Raw genomic sequence first — 25,845 nt, 5'->3', positions numbered from 1 at the left:
ACCCATATCCCCTGCATCGGCAGGCGGACTCTCAACCACTGCGCCACCAGAGAGGCCCAAAATGTCCTATTTTAGATGACATATAACAGGGGTGTTTTCTACACTTCGTACCTTATGTTTAAACAGTTGGGAAGATTTACTAGACAAACTGGATAAATACCATTTACTAACAAGAAAACAGGAAGTTGAGTGTTCTCTCTTCTTGGCCTTACTATCACTCTCCAAGGATGTTCTTTTGATGCAACTGAAAGTTGTGAACAATTATTACAAAAGACAGGAACACAATATCCTGCATTTCCAAATTAAATTGCCCCCCTTTTTCCAAAAAGTGTAATTTGGCATGCAAATGAAAAACTAAACTATTCTAATCAGACTATCGTTTCTGAGTTATTTGGAAGGGAGTGGGAGGACTATCATGGTAAGGATATGTGCAAAGTTAAACAGCTACAGTCACGTACTGACATTTTCTAATTCAGTCCTCACTACCTCTCACGTGGTAGGAAATTTTATTATCCCCATCCTACAGATGAGAAAACTGTGGCTCAGAAACATTAAGTAGCTTGAACAAAGTCACAGAGCTGGTGGTGGTGGTGAGATAGGATGTGGGATGGGGTTAGAACTGAACATGGGGTTGAGTCTTGGGTAGTTGGAGTCTGAGTGATGGACATTAAGGTTGAGGCCTGAGTTTTGGGGATGGGCATGAGCTGTGGTTGGGGATGAGGATGGATTGGAGATGGGTAAGAAGATGGGGCTGGGAATGCGCTGGGTTGAGTTTGAGAGTGAGATCCACAGGGGATAAGGATGTGGTTGCAGTTGAGGTTGGGGATTAAGAAGAAGATGGGATCAGAGATAAATTGGGGTTGAGTTTGAGATTGAGATTCATAGGCGATGGGGTGGGTTGCATTTGGAATGAGTCTTGCGGAGGGTTAGGCATGGAGCTGGGTGTTGAGGTTTGCAAAGGGGTTGGAGATGGTAATGGGGATGGTTTGGAGATTGGAAACAAGACAAAATTGGAATGGGGGTGGGGATGGAGATGGACATTACAGAAGGGAATGTGAATGAGTTTGAGATTTGTTGATGATGGAGATGGGAGGTGAAGTGGAGGCTGGTATTGGGGCTGGAGATGGGGCTGGATTGGAAGTTGATCTTTGTTATTGGGATGGGTTAGAGGTTTGGAGGGAGATAGGCTTGGGGTTGGGGATGAAGGTGAGGATGGGGATGGGAGCGAGGTACTCCTTGACTTGGTCCCTCAGGGAAGGATCTCAGTGCCGTGCCTGTGAGGAGGCTGAGGATGACATTGGAGAAGTCCAGCACGGGCATGTTGGAACTGGTGAAGAAGATGATGTTTATGAGAATGATGCAGAGGATGAAGCCGGCAATGCTGGCGATGAGGAGGAAGGCCTGGGCAAAGTCCAACAAGTCTGGGGAAGGAAGAGAATCAGGAACACCAAGATGGGCCCTCAGGCCCCGAGCACGGGGGAGAGGGTCTCCAGGGAGTCTGGGAGTATTCTTAAGCCCTCTCCCTTGAACATTCTTCATCCCTCTCTTAAGAAAATTGAAACTGGGCTCTAGAGAAAGGATATTGAGGCAGATGCCTTTGGCATTGAGGGTACACCCCCCAGGTCAGTAAGGACAGGTTCTTGGGCAGTGACAAGTGGGGTGGGCATTGAGAAACCAACTTGATGCGATGAGGACAGATTCCTTGGGGTGAAAAGGCCTCAGGATAGTGAATAAGATGCTACGGTTGTGAGAACTGTGAGGATGGGTAGCATGCAGGTGAGAAGGAGCATAGGGCAGTGAGGATGGTTCTGAGGCAGTGTATCTGTATTCCAGGGGGAAGGGAGGACCATCCTGAAGAGGGGAGGGCTAACCCGGGGCAGTGAGGACCCACCCAGGGGAGGCAGAAAGGGGTCTCTGGAACAAAGAGGAAAGAGGGGTCCCAGGAATGGTGAGTATAAGGCAGGCCTTACAAACATTCTGGTCGTACTCATCCAGGCAGGAGATGTCAGAGCACCGCTCAAAGAAGATGGTATTGATGGGGATGGTCTGGGAGCCAGCAGGGGCCCCAGGGGGCGCCAGTGGCACCTGGAAGTGGATCCAGGGCTGGCCCAGACAGATGAGGCCGATGATTACCAAGCCGGCCAGGCTCAGCACCAGGCTCAGCTGGCAACTGATCTTCTTGGCCTCACGCAGCAGCCGCCAGCCCATGGGCAGCTGGGAATGGCTGAGTCCACACCTCTCCAGAGACCTGCAGCAGATTGCCCATCACCAGTGTCAGCAGCGAGTCCAGCCAGCCAGCCCAGGTCCAACTGTCAGAGTCCCACCCAGTCTAACTTTCAGACTCTACCTTCCCTATGTCCATTCTCCATTCCCTGTATCCGCCAGGTCCTACCTCTAGGACATGCTCACCCAGATACAGCCTCTAGGCTCCCTGGCCTCCAGATCTAGCTTCCAGGCCCTGCCACCCCCAAATGCAGTCTCTAGGTTGAATCATAGGTCCAGCCTCTATGCCAAGCCCCACCCAGGGCCAGCCTTCAGGTCCAGCTTTCAAGCCCTGCCACACCTAAGTCCAACCTCTAGTCTCATATACTGACCGTGCTTCTGGTCCCTGACTTTCGCCTGATACCCCTCCCCCAGGATTCTGGCCCCAAATCTGGCCTACTCCGTGGACTCCTGCCTCTTACCTGCCAGGACTGCTCTCAATGGAGCTGCCTGATGGTAAGCTGTGAATGTTGCTTTCTAGAGGATGTTGGTTGATTTGGGAGCCGTCCAAAGTGTCTTTGATACTCTCCTGGGAGGTCCAGACTAGCCTCGGGGCTGAGAGTAATTGATGGGGGGACATCGACTCAGGCCCGGATTGGTGACTTGGAGCTTGGAAGACTTGAGTGGAAACTCTGGGTCATTGGCTGGATACTAATTTGACTATTGAAGGTAACTGATTTTATTTTGGTCAGGGGCGTGCGAGCAGTTAATGAAGGGTTTTGGTTACTGAAGTGGCGAGTTTGGAAAACTGGTGGGACACCTCGGGTATGGAAACAGCGACTGTAGGTAATGGATGGTGTGTCTTGGACGCTGGCCCGGTGACCGCTGATGATGGGTGTTGTGTCCTCAGCACTGAGTCGGTGACTGTTGATGGCTAGAGGGCCTTGGATAGTGACCCGGCGACCCTGAACATTGGGCAGGGGTCCTTGGATACTGACTCGACGGCTGTGGACAATGGGCAGGGGCTCTTGGATACTGACCCGGCGACCCTGAACAATGGGCTGTGAGTCTTGTGGACTGATCTGGGGCCTGAGGGTAGTTGACGAAGGGTCTTGGGTCTCGCCCTGGGTGTTGCTGGGAGCTACTGGAAGGGGCTCTGGCTGAGAGCTCTGCTGGCCAGATTGGGACCTCTGGGCCATGTGGAGATGCGGGACAAGGCCAGTCCCCAGAAGCACTCAACAACCTGCCAACTGCCTCATCCCCTCTTTCCAGGCATTTCCATGGCCACCCGGAAGTCCATTGGTCTCTCCGGGGCTCAGGCTCTGTCCCTTGGGGTTTGAATCTCTCTGTCCCCTCTTCTGTGTTTCTTGGTCTCTCCTGCTGTCCAAAGGCAGGCCTCAGGGCTTCAGTCTGGCCTGACCTGGGGGCAGGGGGCCAGGTTCCATGACAGTTGGAGGGGTTCCAGGAGGTTGGGACGTTGGCCATGGACTCATCTTCCACCCTAGCCCCGTGTGAGAGATATGGGGGCTTGGGCTGGGTCAGGGTGGGCTCAGTGTAGGGTCTTGGTGGGGTCAGGACTGGGTCAAGAAGGGGTCATGGCTGGGTCAGAGAGGTGTCAGGACAGGGCAGGGGTCAGGGTGGAGGGCAGGGATCAATCAGGGTAGAGACAGAGTAGGATCAGAGAGGGGCCAGGGTGGGATCAAAGTGGGGTCTGAGTGGGGTAAGGCAGTAAAGGGAAGGGTCAGAGTGGAGACAACAGGGGCCAGAGGAGGGTCAGGGCTAGACAGGGCTGTGTCAGGGCTGGATCATGGGCTTTGTCTGAGATCGATTCTTGCAGTTTCTGGAGGGCCTGAGACCTGAATTTCTGATTCCTTCCTCCTACCTGTTCCCACCCTTCCGCCGTCCCAGGGCCTTCTCTGAATCAATTTCATCCCTTGATTTCCATCTGAAGTTCTTTGTGTCTTCTTGCTCCCTTTCCTTCTCCTCTGTCTCTCCTCACCTTTCCCTGAGTCTCAGGGACCCTGAGAAGATTGGGCCTGTTCCCTGCCCTCAAAGACCTCCAATCTGGGTTTGGGGATTGGGAATTCCCTGGCAGTCCAGTGTTAGGACTCTGCACTTCCACTGCAGGGGGCATGGGTTCCATCCCTGGTTGGGGAACTAATATACCACAAGCCACGTGATGTGGCCAAAAAATAAATAAATTTTAAAAATTATAAAATCTGGGATTGGGGAGAGGAGGCAGACCCACCTACAGCTCAAGAAGGGCTCAGGAGAGGTCAGCAGGGGTGCAAGTATCCCAAAGAGTGTGTGCTGCCTTTCCAGTCAGAAGTGGGGATTTTCCCAACTGTTCCTTCATCTTCTCCTTTGGCTTTAGTGATGATTTTTTGGAAAAAATAAAACCCCGTAAACTTTTATATCTTTAATTACACGAATATCCACTTAACTGCTCCGTACCTCTGTTTCCTCATCTGTGAGAGGAGTCAATGATACTTCAGAGGGTTGTTATAAGGATGAGATGGGTTGATCACAGGCAAAAGGGCTCAGAACCCATTGTAAGAAAAACCTGTTGAATTTTTACATTTCATGGATATTGATTCAGTCCTAAAAGTTTCTTTCTCCATCTCCCAAGCTCCTTCCTGAGTTCCAGACTCAGAGACCCAACTTCCTCCGAAATCCACGTTGAGATGTACCGTAGAAGAAGAGAAGGGAATTACTATTACTGGGTACCACTAATGCATCCATCCCTTTATTCATTAATTCATGCATTCATTCATTATTCTTTTTAGTTGACAAGGAGCAACGGCTCTGTACCAGGCAATAGGGATGCAGCGGGAAATAGAAGAGATGGGTTTCCTACCCTCATGGAAGACTGGCAGGGAAATAAATAGTGAAATAATAAATCCCAAGTCTAATGTGTGCACATACGAGAGAACTGCACATTGTACTGTGAGAGTGTTTAATGGGCAACCTGGCTAAGAATTGAGGCTGGGGGTGGGGTAGGGCTCAGGAAGGGAGATGTGAAGGAAGTGACACTGGAGGTGAGAGCGGTTGGGGCAGTCAGGGCCAAGTTGGAAGACTAGTGCCCCAGGTGGAGGGAGAAGCATGCATCAGAGCATGGACTCAGGGTGTAGAGGCCCCAGGGTAGCCTCCTGGTGTGTGGGAGGGGCCCTGTGAAGTCCAGAGTAGCTGGAGGTAAGTGAGCAGTGCGGGGTCAGGGTCCCTGCCAGCTAGAAGGTTGGCAGATCACAGCCCTTGGTGAATGTCGGGTGCACCGCCCGTGTTCACCCTTTCGACACCATGGGTCTTGGCCTTGTGAACACACTTTGGAACCTGTGTCATAGTCTGTGTCCTGGGTTGGGATATGCGACAGGGATGGAGATAAGGGGATGATGTTGAGAGTGGAGATGGAGCTGGGCTTTGCGGAATAGGAAGCAGAGGATGAGGTTGGAGACAAAACAAGTGTCTGGGTTTAGGATGGGTAGTGGGTGGGAGAGGAGATGTGCATTAGGGTTAGAGATGGGAATGGAGTTGTGCTCAGGGTTTAGGACAGGGAGAATATTGGGGATGGCACGGGGCTGTGGATGGTGCTGGGATGGGACAGGAAACAGAGATGGGGATGAAATTGGGATTGCAGTTTGGGTGGGGATGGGAAGATGGCTGTGAGTGGAAGGGGATTGAGAATGGGGTAAAAGGCAAGGTTAGGGTGGGGGTGGAGACGTGGCTGTGTTCGAAGATGGAGACTAGGACGCAACAGAGTGATGCAGGCAGAGCCAGGCCTCCAGAATTCTATTCTTTCCCAGCGGGACAAGCCTCTTCCTGGGAGGAAGACCGCAAGTTTGTCCTGCGGGGCTGGTGTCTTGTCTTCAACATCCTGGTGACCCTGTTGCTGCTCAGCATGTTGGATGGGCGCATGGCCTACCTGCAGGGCTCCTACACTGGCTACCTGGGCTTCTGGACCAACTGCGGGAAGGACAAGTGCGCCAGCCTGGGCCAAGTCACCGGTCAGTAGGGGCCTGGGCAGGCTTTGGGATGCTCTGGGGGCGGAGTGGTCTCTGGGGATGATCAGGAGAGAGAATCTCTGGGGGAATCTCTTTGGGTGTTCTTGGTGGGGGGTGGAATCTTTAGAATTCTTGAGAGGGTCTCTGGAGATTCTCTGAAGGCCTTATGAGGGAGCTTCCTGAAGTTATATGTGGGCTTATGAGGAAACAGGACGGTCATTGCTCATGGGAAGAGGAGCGTTACACTTGGCCGAAACCCAACCTGCCTCATGACTAGATGGCTAGACACCATCATTCTCTCTCTCACTCTTTTGAAAATATTGTGGCCTCTCCCGTTGCGGAGCACAGGCTCCGGACGCGCAGGCTCAGCGGCCATGGCCCACGGGCCCAGCCGCTCCGCGGCATGTGGGATTTTCCCGGACCGGGGCACGAACCCGTGTCCCCTGCATCGGCAGGCGGACTCTCAACCACTGCGCCACCAGGGAAGCCCAGTGGTTTTTTTTTTAAGATAACAAGAGCCTTTCAGCTCCTTCAGAAACATTTTGCTGCATTTCCAGTGCTTTTGAGCATTGCCACAGAGGCAGCCCAGACCCTGGAGCCAGAGCTCTGGGTTTGAATCCTGGCTCAGACACTTGGTAACTGGGTGATCTTGGGCATATTCCTTCACCGCTGTGTGCCTCAGTTTCCTCATTTCTATAATGTCAGTGATAGTAGTACCAATTCATGGGCTGTTTGAGGAATACGTGAGTTAAAACACGTAAAGGAATTAGAACAGTGCCTGGCACACAGTAAGTGCTACACCCAGATTTCTTCTTATTATTATAAGGATCCGCCACCCCACCAGCCAATGTACCTACCTTCATTTCAGATCTCAAATAAGTGCTCATAAAACTTCCAGAATATTGTGTGGTATTAATCTTATTTATTTATTTTGAGTATCTCTTTCTCTTATACCTCTCAAACTCAAGATGGTTTCAAGTTATGGAAAAGTCTGCAGGCATAAATTGTCCCTGCTTCGGGATCCGGGTGCTCAAAAGGTATCTGTCTCTTACCATCTCTCCTTGAAGGATTCTTTTGTGTTGGGCCCTCAGGCAAGCTGTGCTCATACAGTGGCGATGGGGCTCTCAGCAGCTCCCGGGTCCCATTTTTTTCCTGTAAGCAACGATGAAGACAAGAGAATAAGTTTTCTTCTGTGGCCCTCACACAAAGGTCTCAGAATTAGCTCCGATGGGATCAGATTAACTACCCTGGGAATTCTCACTCCTCACTGAATCACTTGCTGTGGTCAGGAGGACGTCATGCTGTGTTTGGCTGGGTCTGAGTCACATGCTTTTCTTAAGAGTCAACGGAGGGGGTCATTTCTGTCAGAATCACAAGGACAGAGGGTGGGCAGAGAGTCTCTCTGAACAATAACAAGGTGCTCTTGCCAGAAGAATGGGAATGGATGCTGGGTGGGCAAAAGCAACTGTGCACAACTTCCCCCTCTATTTACAGTACTTTCTTTGAGCATGATTCCTCTTGGGGGATATATTCCCAAGAGCAGAATAGCAGTGCTTCAAAAGGGCTGATGAGGGCTTCCCTGGTGGCGCAGTGCTTGAGAGTCCGCCTGCCGATGCAGGGGACACGGGTTCGTGCCCCGGTCCGGGAGGATCCCACATGCCGCGGAGCGGCTGGGCCCGTGAGCCATGGCCGCTGGGCCTGTGCATCCGGAGCCTGTGCTCCGCAACGGGAGAGGCCACAACGGTGAGAGGCCCGCGTACCACAAAAGGGCTGATGAAATTTTGTAAGGCTTTGATATACACTCCCCATATGGAAGTCAGGATTCTCATGACAAGCAGCAGAAGCCAATTCAAGCTGGTTTAAGCAGATAATAGATTTACACAGGATATCGCGGAGCTTATAGACTGTCTGTGAGGCCAGGGAACTGGGCTCCAGGGACTGAGTGATCAAGACTGTGCCGAAAGAGGCTTGAGGACTGGCTGACTGGTCACACACACTGGAGCTTGACGTGTGGAGCCCCGTCTCTCCAGGCCTGGACTCCACTGGGGAACCTCTTTCTCTGCTGCCCCAGGACCCCGGAGGTAGTTGCAGCCACCCCGACTAGAATAGAGTTCACGGCCATTTCTCCTGGCTGCTGATTCCAAGTTCAGCGTGGCTCTATTTTATTGGTGGAACCTGGTCACACGCTGAGGTGCTAGCAGTGAGAGGCTGGTTTCCTTGCTGGGAAGTGTGGATACACACATTGGGAAATTCCCCAAACATAGGACTGGTGTTCAAAGGTGCTGGGAAAACAAAAAAGAATGGTGAATATTCATTACATTCCTCATTTGGTCTAAAATGTTAACTCTGTGTGGTTTTATTTGATTTTACTTTATTTTATTTTATTTTACTTTTTGGCTGCCCCATGCAGCTTTTGGGATCTTAGTTCCCCCACCAGGGATTGAACCCTGGGCCCTTGGCAGTGAAAGCGCAGAGTCCTAAGCACTGGACCGCCAGGGAATCCCTCTGTGTGGTTTAAAAATTTTTCCTTATTTTAAAATTTAAATGACTTTTATTTTATTTGAACAGGTAATATATTTACGTGGTTCAACATTTTAAAAAATGCAAACGTCTCCCTCTCATTTTTGTCTCCCGTCCCTCCCAGTCCCCCTTCCTGGGGGTGACCGATGTCACTGAGCCATTTTTAAGCTCTTGTGTTCTGCTAGTCATATTCTCTGCATATATGAGAAAATGGCTATGGTTATATACACATAAGAATATACATACATACACACATATGTAGGTATGTATTTATTTATATATCATTTAAAAACACACATTGCAGTATTACTGTTCTCTTTTAAAGGTAAATCACCATTTATTGAATGCTAAGAATATACAAAGCTTTGTGGTTGGCATAAAGAAATAACAAATAGGTTGTGAAGGTTTTAATTATTTTTTAGGTGCAGAAATTTAGGATTTTTATGTAGTCTAAATTCTCCACCTTTGCCTCTGTGACTTTACCAACTGCTCCTCAGCTTTGGGGAGTTCTTCTTCTAGATTTTTGGTGAACATTCAATTATGGTTTTATGTGTGTGTGTGTGTGTGTGTTTGGGTTTGACTGTGATTTTGGTGGGTGGTATTCAGGCAGTACTGAATCCTGTGCTCCTGCCAGGAGCCTACAGAAGGGATCTGAATTAGTAAGTCTTTGGATCACAGGTGGTAGAAACTCTAACTTGAACTAGCTTGAGTGAAGGAATTTACAGGCTCACCTAAGTGAAAAAGTATGGGGTAGAAATGCTTTCAGATATGGCTGCATTCAGCGGTCCAAGTGACTGCATCAGCCATTACTGTCTGTCTGTTTCTTGGTTACTTACTTGAGTGGGCTTCATTCTCGAGGCTCCATGTAGTGGCAAGGCAGGATCCAGTTAGGAAAAAAAAAAAATCATTCTAAGTGCTTCAGAGGGAAGTAAATATAGGGAATTGGTTTCATGGGTAATAGAAGAGCTGAGAAGCCGAGTAGGAATGGTGAGGCAAATCAGGGATTAGCAACTCAGGAAGCTGCTAGGCCCCTATGCCAGAAAGACAAAGGGAAGAAGCAGTATTACTGGAGCCTGGAAGTTGGAGCCATCTGGAAGGCATAGACTCACGCTGGGATTTGCTTAGAGGTGGCTACAATCACAGAAGAAATGCATCGATGGCTGAAGACACCGAGGCAGAGAGAGAGAAGAGGATAAATACCCCGGCTTGTCCTCTCCCCCTAGAGCCAGTCTTTTGCCAGTGCCTCCCATGAGCCAAACAGAGATAAGTCAGTGAGCAAAGGAGGCTGGGAAATGTAGTCCTTGTAATGCAGAACAGAGAAGGGTGGGGAATGAACCTGAAAGCAGACAGAAGAATGACCGGCATAACTGCTAACAACTCAGACCTCAGGTCCGGCAGGAAAAAAGAGTGCAGAAATTTCCTGCAAAAGTCCTGTGTGACTGGGTCACAAGGTGCCCCCAAACCAAGCATGGTGGCTAGAGCAATGCAACGTACTGACTGGCTTATAACTGGGACTCCAAGTGAGGAACGGCAGGAAGGCGAAATGCATGGTGCGGAGGTAAGCTGCAAATGGCCCTCCCTTCTGACCAAACTACAGAGTGGGCTTGTCTCTGGGATGACAAGAGCCAGGGACTTGAGTGTCATCTCAACTCTCTTTCTCTCCTCCTCTTGTCTGCTTTTTCTTCTTAGTTTTACTCTCTCAGTTCTCCTGTCACCTAGGAGGCTGGGTCCAAGGCTCAGGCAGCTACAAGCTCATAATCCTCTTGATTAGAGAAGAAAGAGCTGGTCCCCGACAGCTTCAGTTAGAAAAAGTCCCTGGAAAGAGCTTGATTGGTTTGGCTTTGGTCATGTGCCTATGTTTGAGCCAATCACCACTGTCTGGGTCATGAGGCATTGTGATTGGCTCAGCCAGAGTCACATGACTACCTCTGTGGCCCCAGAGGGCAGGGTATGGCATGAAAAACTCTCAACCAGGATTATGTGATTGATCCTGAGAGCACTACTGCTATTTTGTAATATGTGCAGTTTGCCAGAAACAAAGCAAATGGAGTCTTAGCTCATTTGGCTGAAATAGTCTTGCACTGCTCAAAAGTAGGCAAAGTAGGAAAGGGCTAAAAGGGAGAAGTGTAATTCTCAGAAGGAGCTGAAACTCCTGTCATACTGAAATGCAAATTGGATAAATATCAATTTTAAACCGAGTGTGATTACGTCTTTTAGGTACTTTGGTTTTAGAGTATTTGGAAATTTTCTTGTGTGTACATCTGTGTGTGTGCTCTGAGGGATGTCAGGAGGGTGATTTGGAGAATGTCTGGGAGGGGCTCTAGGGTGTGAATGGGGGTGACATTGGGACACCTGGGGAGGTCTGGGGGTGTGAGTGGGGTCATTAGGGAAACTTGGGGTAAGAGTGGGAGAGAAGTAGCGTGACTTTAGAGGTGATTAAAGTAACTAAGGGTGCTATTGGGAGTGCCTGGGATTGATATGGAAGGTATTAATGTGATTTGCTGTGGGGCATCTTTTGGGAGTATGAATAACCTTAGAGGTGACCGTGGGGATGACTCTAGAAATAATAGAGATGATTCTGTGGGGTGAACTTGAGGATGTGAGTGGGGGTGACTCAAGGGTCATCTGTGGGGTTACCTTGGAGGTATCTGTGGAGTTGATCATGAGAGTGTCTAGGATTGACTTTGGGGTAAGAGAGGGTGATTTGGGACAACTTGGAGGGTGCAAGTGGGGATGACTTTTTAAAAAATTGAGATATAGTTGACTTATAGTATTATATAATTTCAGGTGTACAACATAGTGATTCACAATTTTTAAAGAAAGTGGGTTTTTAAAGACTTTGGGTTAACTTTATGGGTACATGGGGTTGACTTTGTGAGTGGGAGTCATTTTGGGGTTTCAAGGAGGTGACTGGCGAGGGCAGTGGGGGTGATTTTGAGGATGTCTGTAGCTAAAATTTGGGGGTGTGTGTTGGGGATGTTGCTCAGGGCTGTCAGTGGGGATGAGTTGGGAGGGTGACCTTGGAGAGTATCTGGGGGTGACTCTGGGGCATTCCCCCCTTTCCTTCCAGTTCTCATCCACATGAGCATGGGCTTCATGATCCTGGCCCTGATTCTGTGTCTAGTTCTCCTCGTGGCCATGGGCTTCTCCTTCCGACCAGTGTTCCGCCGCCTTAACAAGGCTGACCTCATCTTCAGTTCCCTCAGCTTTTGCATCGGTGAGTGTTTCCCTGGGGGAAGGGGTGCCCTCCCTACCTCAGCATCTCTCCCCGGGGCTCTCTTTCTGGCTTTGGGGAGGTGTGTCTCAGAGTTTCTGTCCTGCTGGGTCTCTCTTTGAATGCCTCTTGGGCTCTCTGTCCCACCCTCCCTGTGTGTTTCTCAGTTCTATAACCTTCTCAGTCGGGGTGAGTGTGCTGGGCCTCTCACTCTCTTCCTCGTTCCCACTCTTTCTTTCCGCCCCCTCCTGGTATCTTTCTGTCTGTCTTGTGTGTGTGTTTGCGCGCGCCCTTGTCAGGGAGGGTGGGAGAGGATGTCTCTCTTTTCTCTTTCTGGGGGCCTCGGGGTCCCTGTCCAGCCTCGTGTCCATCTCTGGCCCCACCCCAGTGCAGGGCTCCTGGTTGTCCTCAGCCTGACGCTCTTTGTAGCCAACTGCGAGACGCTCCAACCGAGGCCACAGGTGTCCTACCTGGTGACCACCTACCTGTGCTGGGGCGCCGGCGCCTTGACGCTGTGGGCCGGTGAGGAAGGGGCGGGGTCTCGGCAGGGCAGGGGGCGGAACCCGGGGAGAATACCAGGCAGGGCTTCTGGCCAGATTGGGGCGGACCCCCGGGGAGGTCAGCCTCGAGGGACAGGGCGGGGCCTAGGGCGGGGTTCGGAGTCCACCAGCCCATCTGGCCCCCACCCCCAGGAACCCTGAGCTACTTAAACTACGTGGGCATGTGGGGCAAAAGGGGGCCCTCCAAGGAGCTGCGGGTGAGCCACCGCCGGTGCGTCTCGCACCAGAACACCCTGAAGTCCATGTCAGAACAGCAGCAATCACACCCAGACTCCAGGAGCACCGAGGAAGAGCCCAGTTCACTTCCTCCCCCAAGAACGCCCGTCTAAGCCTCTCTAAGCAATCGCACCCCAGCTTCTCAGGACACTGACGCCTAACCGCCGCCAGGTGCCGGGCCCACCCATCTCATCTTGGCCACGCGCCCGAGATTAGACTTCCCTGGAGGTCCCACTCCCTAAGCACCCTCCAAGAACAGGTGACAAAGCCCCACCCCTCGAGCCAGGGCCCTCCCTTTGCGGCTCAGTCCCCGCCCCGAGTCCTCACCCTGCCCCCACCCCGGAAGTCCAACACCGCCCCCTCCAGTTCTGCACTCCGCCTGTGCTGTGTGGCCCCGCCCCCGGGCCTAGCTAGGCCCCGCCCCCAGGTGTCCAGCCCTCGCTGGCCGTGGCCCGAAGCCGCACTTCGTCATAGGAATTCCTACCCCTCCGAGGGCCAGCACCGCCCCAGGATGTCCAGTCTTGCCCCGGGCCGACACGACACTGCCCAGCATTTGATGTAGCCCCTCTCCTCGGCGGAACACACCCCTCCCCAGGGAGGCGTGGCTTGCAATTATACCCCCCGCCCCTTCCTGGCTTTCCTGCCACAATAAAACGTGGGCCCTATCTCTCAAGAGTCCGAGCCTCCGTTTCGTGCTCTCCCCCAGGGCAGAGTGGGGCTCAGAGTTCTTGCCTTGTCCTTTGGGGTCTGAGCCTTTCTCTGCCTCTTTGTCCACACCTGCCTCTGATCCTTCCTTTCCCCCCTGATCATAACTGCACATCTCCCGCCGAGAGAGACCGGGAGGGCTGGGGAGGCTCTAGTCTGGGCTGGATGGGTCCCGAGTTCCCAGGTGTCTAGCGTCTGGAAGGCCAAATGACACCAGGAATTGATGCATATTCGATTTTACTGGGGGTAAGGGACAGGGCGGGGGCATTCAGGGGTTGTCAGCCATGGTCTTCTTGATCCAATCCACATACAAAATCACTCTGGTGTAGACGGAGGGCTTATTGGGGGCACCACACGGGATGTGGCCCCATGACGTGATTCCCTGAAACATACCCTCGCAGATCAGCGGGCCCCCTGAGTCACCCTACAGCACAAGGGGGAGGGGGAGAGTGTGGGAGAGGTTAGCTGGGCCTGGGGGTCTCCAGCACTTGGACCTGGGTGCACAGATCCAGACAGCGACTCCCCATCTCTGGGGAAAGAGACAATTGTCTCCAGAGTCCACTCCCAGAAGAACATGAGTGGGGATTCCAACAGAGGGGACAGTGGCTCGGGTCCTGACAATGGGGATGGGACCTCAGGGTCCAGTTTCTTCCCCGGGGTTGGGGGGGGAGGATCCAGGAGGAGGATGGTCCCTGCAGACAGATCAGTGGGGAGGACCCATCTATAGGACACTCCCACCCACAGGGCTCATGTCAGATGTCACCTCTCCGGAGAAGCTTTCTCTGACTGGACAGTAAGCATGTGTTAGAGGAACAGGTGAACTGTTATGTGCAGGATACCGGGAGGGGGATACAGGAAGGAAAGGGGGCAGAGAGCTACAGCTGGGAAGCTATGGAGACAGATGCCTGCCTAGCTCTGAACCCCAGTCCAGAATCTGAGTGCCCTCCCCCAGCACTTCAAGGCTCTGGGGGACAGGCTGGCTCACCACGCAGGTGTCCTTGCCGCCCTCCAGGTGTCCAGCACACAGCATGAACTCTGTCACCTTCTCGGGGTGGGCATTGGCACACACCTCATTGGACAGGACAGTAAGGTTCACACACTGGAGATCATCTGGGTAAATGACTACAGGCCAGGGAGAAACACGGCTGTGGCCAGACCCCACCCCCTCCGCCCTCCTCCCCCTGACTCTGGAGTCCAGGTCCCCAGCCCCCTCCTCCCTTACACCCAGGTGCCTGGGCTCCAGGCTGCACGGTGTGGCCCTGGCATACACTTATCTGGTTCGATGCTGCCCCAGCCAGAGGCATAGCAGGTGCTCCCCAGTCGGGGTTCCTCGGTGGGCAGCTCCAGGACCTGCACATCCTCTGTGATCTGGATGGGCCTCTCCAGGCGGAGCAGCATGAGGTCATGGCTGTAGTCCTCCCCTGGGGAGAGGGTGTCATTCTTCAGGAGGCTCAGGTCGAAATCGGGGTGTGGAAAGTCCTTACTGACATGGGCAAACTGGGCTGTGTCTTCGTCCTCAAACAGGTTGTGGCGACCCAGCCAGAGCTGGTAATTGCTGGTGAAGGAGAGGATGGAGACGATGAGAATGAGAGAGGAGGTAGAAAGGGAGGGCACGAGGAAGGGTCCGAAATGAGAAAGAGAAACAGGAAGCGGGGAGAGAGGGAGAGAGAGGGAGAGAGAGACCGAGGGAAGATACCGAGTCACAGCAAACAAAGAGACTGCGAGTAACTAGATGAAAGAATGTGACAATGTCACAGACAGAGACAGACTGAAATGGAGTCAAAGAAGAGCTTAGAACAGTAGAGAGGGTGGGAAGGATGGAGGGGAGGCAGGGAGATAGAGGGAGCGCATAGGAGACAGGAGGAGGAAGAGACAGAGACCGTGAAGAACAGACTAAAAAAAGAGGCAGGGAGGAACAAAACAGAACGAGGCAGGAGAGTGAGAAACGGACCAAGTGAGGAAGGGAGGAGGAAGGAAGAAGAGAGAATGAGAAATAGAGGCAGAGGAGGCAAAGGGGTGAGAGAGAGGGAGAGAAAGCGGAGGAGCACAGGAGGGGGCGGGGGCGGGGGCGGGGCGACCAGCTCAGCCGCAGCTGGGGCTGCGGGGCTGGTTCCCCAGCAGGCGGGTGGCCTGGCCCCCAGCCCAAGGTCAGCGTCCCCTTCCTGCCCCAGCTCCCTCTCTCCTCTTCTCCTTCCTCCTCCTTCCTCCTTCCCTCCGCTGCCCCCACCCAGCTCCAGCTGACACTGGACCTTCTCTGTGTCCCCCTGGAGTGGATGATTGGCCTGGAGCGAGGGGCTGCCCAGGGATGGATACTCTCTTCCACTTCTCTGGGGTGGAGGTGTGCTCAGTAGTGATGGGAGAGGGAGTGAGGCAGAGAGACAGGGCAGAGAGTTGGAGGATGAGACCTAGGTGACAGAGATGGCAGCAGACACTTGAGATGGACAGAGACAGGGAGAGACACAGAGAAATGGAGACAGAAGAGAGAGGGAGAGAGACACCAATCACAGTCACACAGGCAGACCCACAGCAGAGCCAGTTACTGAGACACACACACAGATAGGACAGAGGCAGACACAGAAAGAGAGACAACAGGAGAGACCCAAGAGACCCAGGCAACCACGGAGAGGGCTTCCCTGGGGTCATCCCGTCCCAGCCCTGCCCCTCTCCTTGTGACCCTGGACCACAACCTTCCCTCTCTGCCTCAGGTCCCCCAGCCTCCCCTGAGGTTATCCGAGGGGACAGTGCTGGCTGCTTAATCCTGGGTGTGCCCCCCTCTCCAGATCCCCTGCCCCCTACGCACTCGCTCATGCAGTGAGCAGCTGTGAGCACCCACTGGGGGGCCACCAGGACACCTCCACACTGGAAGCTGCTGAAATGGTACAGAGCCACCTGCCAGGGCTGGGAATGCTTCTTACACTCATGGCCTCCTATGATCCGGGACTGGATAGGGGGCACAGCACCTGTGGATGGGGGTGCTGGGTCAGGTCGGGTGGAGTTAGCAATGGGGCTAAGAGACTGGGCTAGGAGAGGGAGCTGAGCTGTGTGATTGGAGGTTCGTGGGGGGAGAGGACCAGAGCTGGGGGTCTGAACATGGGCCAGGGGCGTTGGGAAGGGCCTGGAATTCTGGAGCCATCCCTGGGATTGTGGGTTGGTGGCTGGTCCTGGGTGTGGAGACTACGCTGAGTGCAGAGCTGACCCCCGGGATTAGGGTAGGGAACAGCAAGACAGCATCTGGAGCAGGCATTTGGTGAGGGGGTTGGGTGATTTGGGTTCTTGGACTGGGGGACAGGAGGCTATGGGTTCTGAGAGGGGAAACCAAGGATAGAGGCACCAAGAGACGAGGTCAGAGGCTGCAGGAGGAGGGATTTGGAGGATTAAGGGGCTCTCAGGCTGATGAAATGGTTAGGGCTTGGGTTGAGCTTTTGGGCTTCTGGAAAGAATGCAGATCTGGGCATTAGGTTAGAGGGGCCAAGAAGAGCATCTGGGGAATTTGGGGGGTCCTGGATTGGGGCTGGGAGATATGGGGTTCCAGATCAAAGAATGGATGAAAGGATTAGGCTGGGAAAGGGGTCCTGTGATCTAGGAATGGCATTCTAACAAGAGCAAGGGCCCCGGGACCAGGTTGGGGTCAGACTGGGAGGGAACTCAGGAGAAGGGAGAGTGAAATAACAGTCATTCTGGGATCGAGTGATTCTCACGGGGTTGGGGTTCATGGTCTGAGGCTACTGGAGGGTTCTGGGGTTTTCTTGGGAGCAGCGCCAGGACAGGAATGGAGGAGGAGGCATCTCAGGGGCCAAACAGCTGTGGAAACACAGAGAGAACTCACTTGATGTGGGGTTTCAGAATCAGATGTTGGGATACCTAGGGCAGGACAGCTGGGCTGGGAAGGTCCGTGTTGGGATCCTGGTGGACGGGTTCCCAGAAAACCAGAGCTGCACAGGACAAATTCTGGGTGGTAAAGGGCTGGAGCTTGGGGAAGGATGGAAATTCTCCAAGGAAAGGAGCATGTGATTGTGGGTCCTGGATGTTTTTCCTGGGGGAAATGGCTGGGACTGTGGGATGAGGGTTCTGGAGCAAAGAGGTGAGGAAGCGACATTTGCAGAACCCACCCCCCGATACCAGATGGGAGGCTTACCTAGTCACAGACCAGAAAGTCTGTTTTTGAAGAAGCATAGGTGTCTACTGAAATTTGGGGTCCTGGGGGATGGCGGGGGACCAGATGTCAGGACTGAAGGAGCTAGTGGGGAGCTGACAGCTGGATGGGGAAAATCACCAGGGTGTGGTAGGATTTGGGGCCTCAAGAGCCGGATCCCTGGGCCATAGAGAACTAGGGATAGGAGGGGGTGATTAGGGTCCCAGAATCTGATGGGTTTGGGGGGCTCCTTGGAAGAGAGAGACAGAGATGGCCCAGGATCTGCCCCTTTAGTAAAGTGGATGGGGGCAGGGATGTGAGTGGGGAAGGGGAGCAAAGTCTGATTATTCCCGAGGGAGTAATATTCCCGAGGGAGCAGGGACCTAGTGCAGAGCAAGGTGACACTGAGGAGGGGGTCAGGTTGGATTTTAGGGTGGGGCTGGGAGAGAGAAGAGAGAGCCTGGTGTCCTGGTCTGGGCTAGACTGGGTCGCAGGGGTGCAGGCTGCGGTGCCATGTGGGAGGGCAAGGAGTCATGGAGCGGGGCCGGGGGGCAGCAAGAGACTCGGGGCCCAGCCGCCCTCCCACATCTTCCCCACTATCTCACCAGTCCCTGCCAGGGACAGGGCAAGGCACAGAACCGGGAAGCACATGACGACACAGGTGTCCAGGGGCAGGCAGGCGGTGAGCTTGGAGCTGGGGAGCCTCCCTGAGGAGGCTTTTAAAGCCCTCACTCCCCCAGGGCCCCACCCCTGCCCTGCTGGCACCCAGATGCTGGCCAAGGCCCTGCCTCTGCTTCCTGGGGGCCGGACAACCCTCTCCCACACCCAGAGCTTGTGGAAGGGGCGGGAGAGGGAGCAGCTGTTGCTCTGCAGGCCCTCAGTCGCACTGGAAGCATTCCTGGGGCCTGAAGCCAGACAGGGCAGGGCCTGGAGTTCCTGAGACCTTGCTCCTGGGGACCGAGCCAGTGAGGGGAGGTGGAGGTGGGGCAGGTGGGAGCAGAAACAGCAAAGGTGGACGAACCATTGACCTCCAACACAAAACCCCATATACCTTCACCCCAAGGAAGGCTATGGACCCCCAAGACCCAATATACCCTCAAATACCATCAGTGGGGCTCTGATTCCTTTCTCCCTGCACCACTTCTAGCCAAAGAAAGATACAAGCTTCTCAGCTTCTAGAACCCCCTGGAACGTAAGCCTTTGCTTTCAGAATGCCCTGACTCTTGCACTCCTAGATTTGGGATCCAGGCCCCTACATCTACTCTTTCTTTCATAATAAAATCTTAGGCACCCCTCACCAAATCCTAGCATCCCCAGATGCAGGAATATGAAGTTTCAATGGTTCCCAGTGTAAATTTCCTAGCATTTCAACATCTAACGCCCCCCCCAAACAATGTTGGGCCACAATACCCACCTCCCCCTCGTTCCCCAAATCTGGATGCTCAAGGTCATGTCCTCCAAAGTCTCAAAGATTCTGGACTCCTGCCTTGCAGGGTCAAGAGATCGTCTCTGCAAATTCCAATCCACCCTCCCCTCCATAAACTATTTAGGTCTCAGGAGCCAGGTTCCTGTGCCTTGACGTTCAGTGACCTTGAAAAATCCCATGTTTGGGGCCAGGAACTAGATTCCTGCAGCCCCCGTGATAAACCCAATCCATTTCTAAGGTTTCCAACGCATTCTCTTGGCTCTTCAGTAAAATCAAAGCAGCTCATGGGGGCCCAACCTCTGCTGTAGGTCAGGAACCTGCCTAAGGAAAGGAGAGTTTTTGCCTTTTTGCCATGGCTACCAGGAAGCCTAGAACTAGATCTTGAAGAAAATGAAGTCATTCTTGAGCATCTAGTGTGTGCTGCGTTCTTTCACTGGGGTCCAGAAATACAGAGTATTTTCTCAGTGCCAGGCACGATTCAAATCAGTTCATATGAATCACCTCATGTAATCCTCACAGCAACCCTCTGAGGAAAGCCATACGAGATGGGGGAAACCCAGGCTGACTGAGGTTGGGCCTTTTGCTCAAGATGAAATAGCTGGTCCTAGATGCTGAATGAACGTCAGGGCAGTGGGTGAAAAGGAACAGTATACAGTGGCTGTGAGTTCCCCACCCAGTCTGTGGCCCCCATTTCCCTTCATCCCCAGAAGTAAGTTGCAGAAACTTCCACAGAGAAACTTGCATCAGTGTTTTCTGTTATTCTGGTATCCAACAGGTGACCTGGAGCACCAGCTCTGGTCTCAGATGGGCAAGTCCTTGGCTAACCTCTGGGTCTTGGATGGGGTCTTGGGAAATGGCCCAGTTCTGTTCCAGGTCAAGATGGGGCTGCTGGCCAGCCATGGGGGCTTCTGTGTAGTCAGGGACCCAGGTGGTGGGCCGGAATAGTCAGTTCTTCTTCATGGTTTCCTTGATCCACTCCAAGTCGCTGCAGACTTTGGTACAGACACTGGGCTTGGTGGTTGTGTCGCAGGGGACATCACCCCAGGACACAATGCCCTGCAGGACATCCCCACAGACCAGGGGTCCCCCGTAGTCACCCTGTAGGGAGAAGGGGAAGATTGAGTGGGAACCTTCTGGACCCAGTGCCCCCATCCCCATTCTAAACACCATTCAGAATCTCAATCAAAACCCAATCCACCCCCACCCCAGGCCAACCCACCCCACCTCAACTCAATACAACCCAGTTTAATCCAAATCAATCCAACCCCACCTCAACCCAACACAGCTCAATACAGCCCACGTCCAATCCCACCTCCCCACAGCCACAACCCCAACCCAGCCTGACCCCCACGTCTTCCCATTCAGAGTCTAACCTAACCCACGACCATCCTCATTCCAACACAACCCAGCTCCGATCGTCATGTCTCTTGCCTCCCAAACGAAATTTACCCCCATCCCCAGTTCATCCCTGACATATTTCCCATCTGAGATCAAACCAAACTCATACCCATCCTCAACGGCAGCCCAGGCCGTCCCAAACTGCACCGTCCTCCCCAGACACAAGCCCCCCCCCATTGCCTCTCTAACCCCAACTCCAACCTCACCCCCATTCTAACTGCCCCTCCTCCTCCATCCCCAAAAATGCTCCTTAGCATCTTCTATGGCCCAAAGCAAGCAAAACCCTGCCCCATTCCAACACCCAGACCCGTTCCCCTCTCTTCCCCCTCCTTCCATGGCTCCCTGGCACCTCTGACCTCACGGGAGTCCGTGCCTCCGCCCCCCACGCCCGCACGCAGCGTTGTGTTCACCAGGCGCCCTGCATGGTCCTCGTTACAAGATGTAGCCCAGATAATGCTGATGTCGGCTCAATGCAGCGTATCTGGGAGTCTCGCTGGGGAGGACGGTAGAGTCGGAGCAAATCCATAAAATTTCAGGCCCTTGTTCCCTCCGCCCAAGAGCCCTGGACAATACGGTCCTCGAGGCCTGACATCCAGTTCCATGTTCCCACGCACCTTGTGACACTGGGCTCCGTGTGGCCCCAGGCTTGTTGTCAGACACCAAGCCCCAGCCAGACACCACACAGGCCTCGCTGGGCTGGGGGCAGTGCGTGGGCAGCGGGACCCGGGGCACTTTGGTAGAGACGCGTGCGGGCCGGGTTAGACGCAGTAACAGGATATCGTGACGGTGGCTCTGCGCTTCGTAATGCGCATGTGGGACAGAGAGAAACAGCCCGCAGTTGCTCTGGGCCATCGCGCTGGCGCAGATTGTGCTCGCCTAAGCGCACTCTCACGGAGCTGTGCGGGCAAGTGGTTAGCCACAAGTGGAGTGAGGAGTGGACAGAAAGATCAAAGAGTGGGCAACTTCGGGGCCCCTGAGCCTCTGGGAATCTGGAGATCCCATCAGCCTTTCCGCAAGGCCCCGAAGCCAATCGTTTCAGCCTCTGCCTCTCAGAGACCAAGGTGCCAAAGTCATGCACACACCTGGAGCTCAGTGCCCAGGCTCCAGCTCTTTTCCTCAGAATCCATGATTGTCAGACCCATAGACCCTCCCGCCACGCCCCCTCAGGACCCTAAGCCTTCATAGCGCGTTTGGCAATGGGCTGCAGAGAACACCCAGTGCGGGGAGACGAGGGAACCACCGCAGTTAAAGTGTCCATGCTCGAAGAGGGCCACCTGCCATGGCTGGGGGCGGGGCGCACACTCATCACCCCTCCTGGGCCACTGAGAGAGGAGCCAGAGGAAGATCCCCGAGGACAGAGTCCTCTCCCTTGCGCCCTGACCTCACTACACCTTTTCCACCTGTTGCCTTTCTCCAACTTCTTAAGATGTCCCTGCTGTTGATTTTTAAGCACCGCCTTCTCTCTAGCTTTTACAACTGCTGCTTGTTTTCTCCAGAACTGTCCCTCTGCCCTCAGCCCCCACTCATTTGCTATAGGACTCCAGGAGAGAGAGGACAGGGAGAGGACCAGAGGGCAGGCAGTCCTCTGGGGTTGGGTGTAGAGACAAGGACAATGGATACAGGTCCAGACAGATGGTCACTTGGAACCAGCCATTCAAGGTCACCGAGCTGTCACAGACACCAAAAGGGTGTGGCCACTCAATCTGTGTGACACACATTCTTGGCCCCAGAGTCTGTACATCTCAGCCAAATGCGGTATCTTACAAGGACACAGATGTAGCCACACAAGGTCATGGGCAAACATACAGGCACAACCAGTCTTCCAAACTTAGGAACTGATATGGACAGCACTGTCAGCTGAAATTCATTTGCATGTACATGGGTTGCCGCTTCAAGAATCACAGCACAGAACTTCATATGTGCATGTGAATAGGATACTTAAGGCATGAGCATGTGTGTGTATATGTGTGCACACACACACATTCACAGGCACAGGTTTGACATAGAAGCTCAGACCTAAATTTACAGTCTCCAGCGTGGATCTGCATATACTAGGTCACAGATTTGCACACTTGCACACGGGGTCTGAACAACAGGGTGAGGTCCTTAATAAGGGTACACAGGGATAGACACCAATACACACTCAGGTCCCAAAAGACTTGTCACCAACATGGGTCTATAGTATCGTGGTTAAATCTGAAGTGATAGAGTAAAAAATCCTGGATCCAAACATATTATCTGTGAGACTGAGCAAACGGACTTTTCTGTGCCTCTATTTCCTCATCTGTATAATGGGATTGTTGTAAGAATTAAATGGGAAAGAGAGCAAGACAGAGAGAGAGAGAGTGAGAGAGTGTGTATATGATGCCTGGCATATTGTAACTGCTTAAAAAATATTAGTTATTTTAAACAAAGGACAGATAGATTTATTTATGTAGACATATGTGTGGATGTTCAGGTTGTGGACACAAATTTAGCCAAAGTAAGCCAGACGTATGTGCAGACCCAGGTAAAGATCGTCAAGGTCAAAACTGTTATTCATTCCCAAGTCACTTTGTGGAGATTCAAAGTTATAAAACTGACCCAGAGGGCCAGAGCTCAGATGTGGACCCACTAGATCAGACCCAGGGAAACATGGGACACAAAGGTGGCATTCAAGGTCAAAGACACATTGCTCAAGACACAGGCAGCCAGGTCAGGACATATTTATCCATCTCTAGATCAGCCCCCAAGTCACTCACTTGGCGTTCAGGGTCACTAATTGAGTTTCACAGTTGGGGACCTGGTTCAGACATGTGGGCAGGATGTAGACACAAAGGATTTTGCACACACACACTCCCCTTGCCCACACTGCACCACGCACAAGGACATGCACAGAGATGCGTCAAGATCCTAGGACCGTGACCCCCTACACCGAGCAATGTGGATATGTCCCCTCAAGGTCACAGCCAGGCACACAGACACCCACAATGGGGCAAGATTTGCACAGCCACACCAAATGCCCACACTACCTGCCAAGGTCAGGAACTGGGCCAAGGGCCATGGCAAGGCGGGGGGGAACGCGGATGTGGTGGACAAGGGGCTTAACAAGGGAAGGGTGGGGTCGTCCTACAGAGAAGGACAGAGGGTGCGGGCTGAACAGCTGGGCGCTGAGGCCGCCCCTGGCCAGTCCAAGCTGGAGGAGGGCGGAGGCCCTAGCTGGGTGCAGCGGGCAGGTGGGGGGCAGGGAAGAAAGAGCACAGGGAAAGCCTGAGGGGAGGCTGGCAGCAGGGGGGAGGTCTGAGGGGCCCCCAGAAGTGAGGGTCATGTGGGGGGGTTAATAAAAGTCCACCTTCAACTTCTCCAGGGCAGAGGCATCAGGTTACAGTTAATTCCTCCACGGGTGGTGGCTGAACACTGTCTGGAGCTCTCCTGCCACCTGGGGTCACCTTGACCTAGTGGCGGCCCCTCTCTGAGCCACAGAGGATTAGATGAGTGCTGAGCACTGTGCCTGGAATATACCAAGTGCCCAGTAATGCTAGCACACCTTTACAGGGTGGTACCCTGGGCCGGGACCACATTGAATCCTCACAGCACCCCTATGAGGGAGCATCTGTGGTTATCTCCATGGTACAATTAGGGAACCTGAGTCACAGAGACGTTAAGTAACCTGAAAGTGGCAGAGGCAGGATTTGAACCCAGAGTCTGTGTTCTTGAGCTTCCCAACATGTATTCATTGCTTAGTATAAGCTTTACCTACATCGTGCTATTGAGCCCTTACCATTGTTGTTGCAGGTAGGTGCTGTCTTCTAAAGAAGGCACTGAAGGACCAGAAAGGTGAAATAATTTCCTCAAGGTCACACAGCAAGGAAGGGGCAGCCCTAGGACTCGAACTCAGGTCTGTGTCACCCAAGGGCCATGTTCACTGTCATGGGGACTCCAGAGCAGCCCCAGGCCCCTGACAGCTCTTGGGGTAGCGTGAGGACCCAGGGATGTCAGCACGTGGCTGAGGTGGGTGTGGGGGAAGGTTCATCAGATGGTCCCCGAGTGAGGGAGGCGCTGGCAGATTGCAGGACCCAGATAGGCTGGGGGGGCGGGATTAGGTGGCATTACACTGCCACAGACCCGGACCTGACCTGGGCCCACCTCACCTGCAGATGTCAGCAGGAAGGAGAAGGTGAGGAGAAGCCACATTGCGAAGGAGGGGCCAGGGCTCTGCTGATGTCTGGGGAGGGGAGAGAGCAAGCGGGTGTGAGGTCGGACCCTCCTGCCCCCACCTGGATCTCTCCAGACACAAACTCATCCCACCTGCTCTTAAGAAACCCCTTTTCACCATCCTTGTTCCTCACCCCAACCTGCTCTTCCTCCCGGGCTCCCCATCTCCCCAGGGTCTGCTGTTTCTCCAGGCACCGGGACAGACGCTCAGGTACACCCACAGCCTGGCAGAGCCCAACACCATCCACTTACCCCAGAGCTTTGGCTCAGGATACATTCTTTCCCCAAACCCCATACCAGCCTCTTATCTGGCCTCTTGGGTCCTTCTCACTCAAGTCCCACACCCCTCACAGCCTGTACCCCTACATGGCTCCATAGGACCCCCCTACACCCGGAGCTGACCAGGTCCCTTTTCCACTCACAGCTCTCACAGACCCCTGGCACCCCCGGGATAAAGTCCCAGTCCCCCGGCCCCACTTGCGGGGCCATGAGTGGCTTCTCCCCTTCTAGCCCCTCTGGCCGGGTCTCTCATGACCTTGCTCATCTAGGCTATCTCTTCCCATTTTCCTTCTTGCAATGTCATGCCTCCACACTTTTGTTCAGGCTGTTCCTCCTCCCAGGTATGCCAGTCCCTTCAAGGGCCAGTGACTCTCTGAGTCACTGGTGTCTGCCTCCCCTTCCAGACCAAGAACTCCCTGAGGGCAAGCCCAGCCTGACTGGACTCTGGATTCCCAGCACTGCCCAGAGCCAGGCAAGCTTTGGGCTTGAATTAAAGCCCTTTCCCCCCGCATCTTCCAAATTCCTATTTGTCCTCTGAGGCTCAGCCCTCACCTCTTCCGGGAGACCCTGATACCTAACAGGTATCTCTTCTGGGTCCTATAGTGCCTGTTCTGGTTCCATCCCCAGGAATGCTCAGGTCAGGTCCTCTCTGTGTCCCCAGCACTACCCAGCCAGGGGCCAGGCACACAGGAGGCCTCAGGGAGATTGTGCTGAGCTGACCTGCACGCATGATAACTCCTGACCTTGTTCCTGGCTCTGGTGCAAATGCTTTAGAAGACGTCCTCCTGATTTACTCCATGCCCTCCCCCACCTCACCACTGCAGCTCCCTCTTGCATCTCCAGGAATTTTCTTGGTTCAGGCTCAACTGGGTGCCTCAGCAAAGAACACATGGACCTACCCAGGTGCCCTTGACATGCAAATCCCTCAGGGCAGTCCGTGTCTGCTCCCTGGAGCCAGGGCATCCCATGTCTCCCCTAGACCAGGGAAGACCTGTGTCTCT

At 53.5% G+C, this 25,845-nt stretch overlaps 2 protein-coding genes across 2 annotated transcripts; both read right to left on the bottom strand.

The window, feature by feature from the left end:
* Positions 1-13,683: 13,683 nt before the first annotated feature.
* On the bottom strand, positions 13,684-18,198 carry KLK1 (kallikrein 1). Its single transcript, XM_060083522.1, has 5 exons — positions 18,153-18,198; positions 16,216-16,375; positions 14,684-14,970; positions 14,401-14,537; positions 13,684-13,839 (listed from the first exon to the last, which is right to left on the bottom strand). Exons 1-5 carry the CDS (start codon positions 18,196-18,198, stop codon positions 13,684-13,686), a joined length of 786 nt encoding a protein of 261 aa, XP_059939505.1.
* Positions 18,199-19,918: 1,720 nt separating this feature from the next.
* KLK15 (kallikrein related peptidase 15) lies at positions 19,919-24,544 on the bottom strand. The gene is given in 6 exon segments (XM_060084749.1): positions 19,919-20,071; positions 20,728-20,864; positions 20,986-21,194; positions 21,196-21,267; positions 21,542-21,693; positions 24,476-24,544. Coding segments are annotated over 6 exon segments (792 nt in total).
* Positions 24,545-25,845: the final 1,301 nt, after the last annotated feature.

Source organism: Mesoplodon densirostris, chromosome 19, assembly GCF_025265405.1.
Source record: "Mesoplodon densirostris isolate mMesDen1 chromosome 19, mMesDen1 primary haplotype, whole genome shotgun sequence".
In the NCBI taxonomy this organism is placed as follows: domain Eukaryota; kingdom Metazoa; phylum Chordata; class Mammalia; order Artiodactyla; family Ziphiidae; genus Mesoplodon; species Mesoplodon densirostris.
Note: the sequence above shows the minus strand (reverse complement) of the source record. Positions and strands in the feature narration are given on the sequence as shown.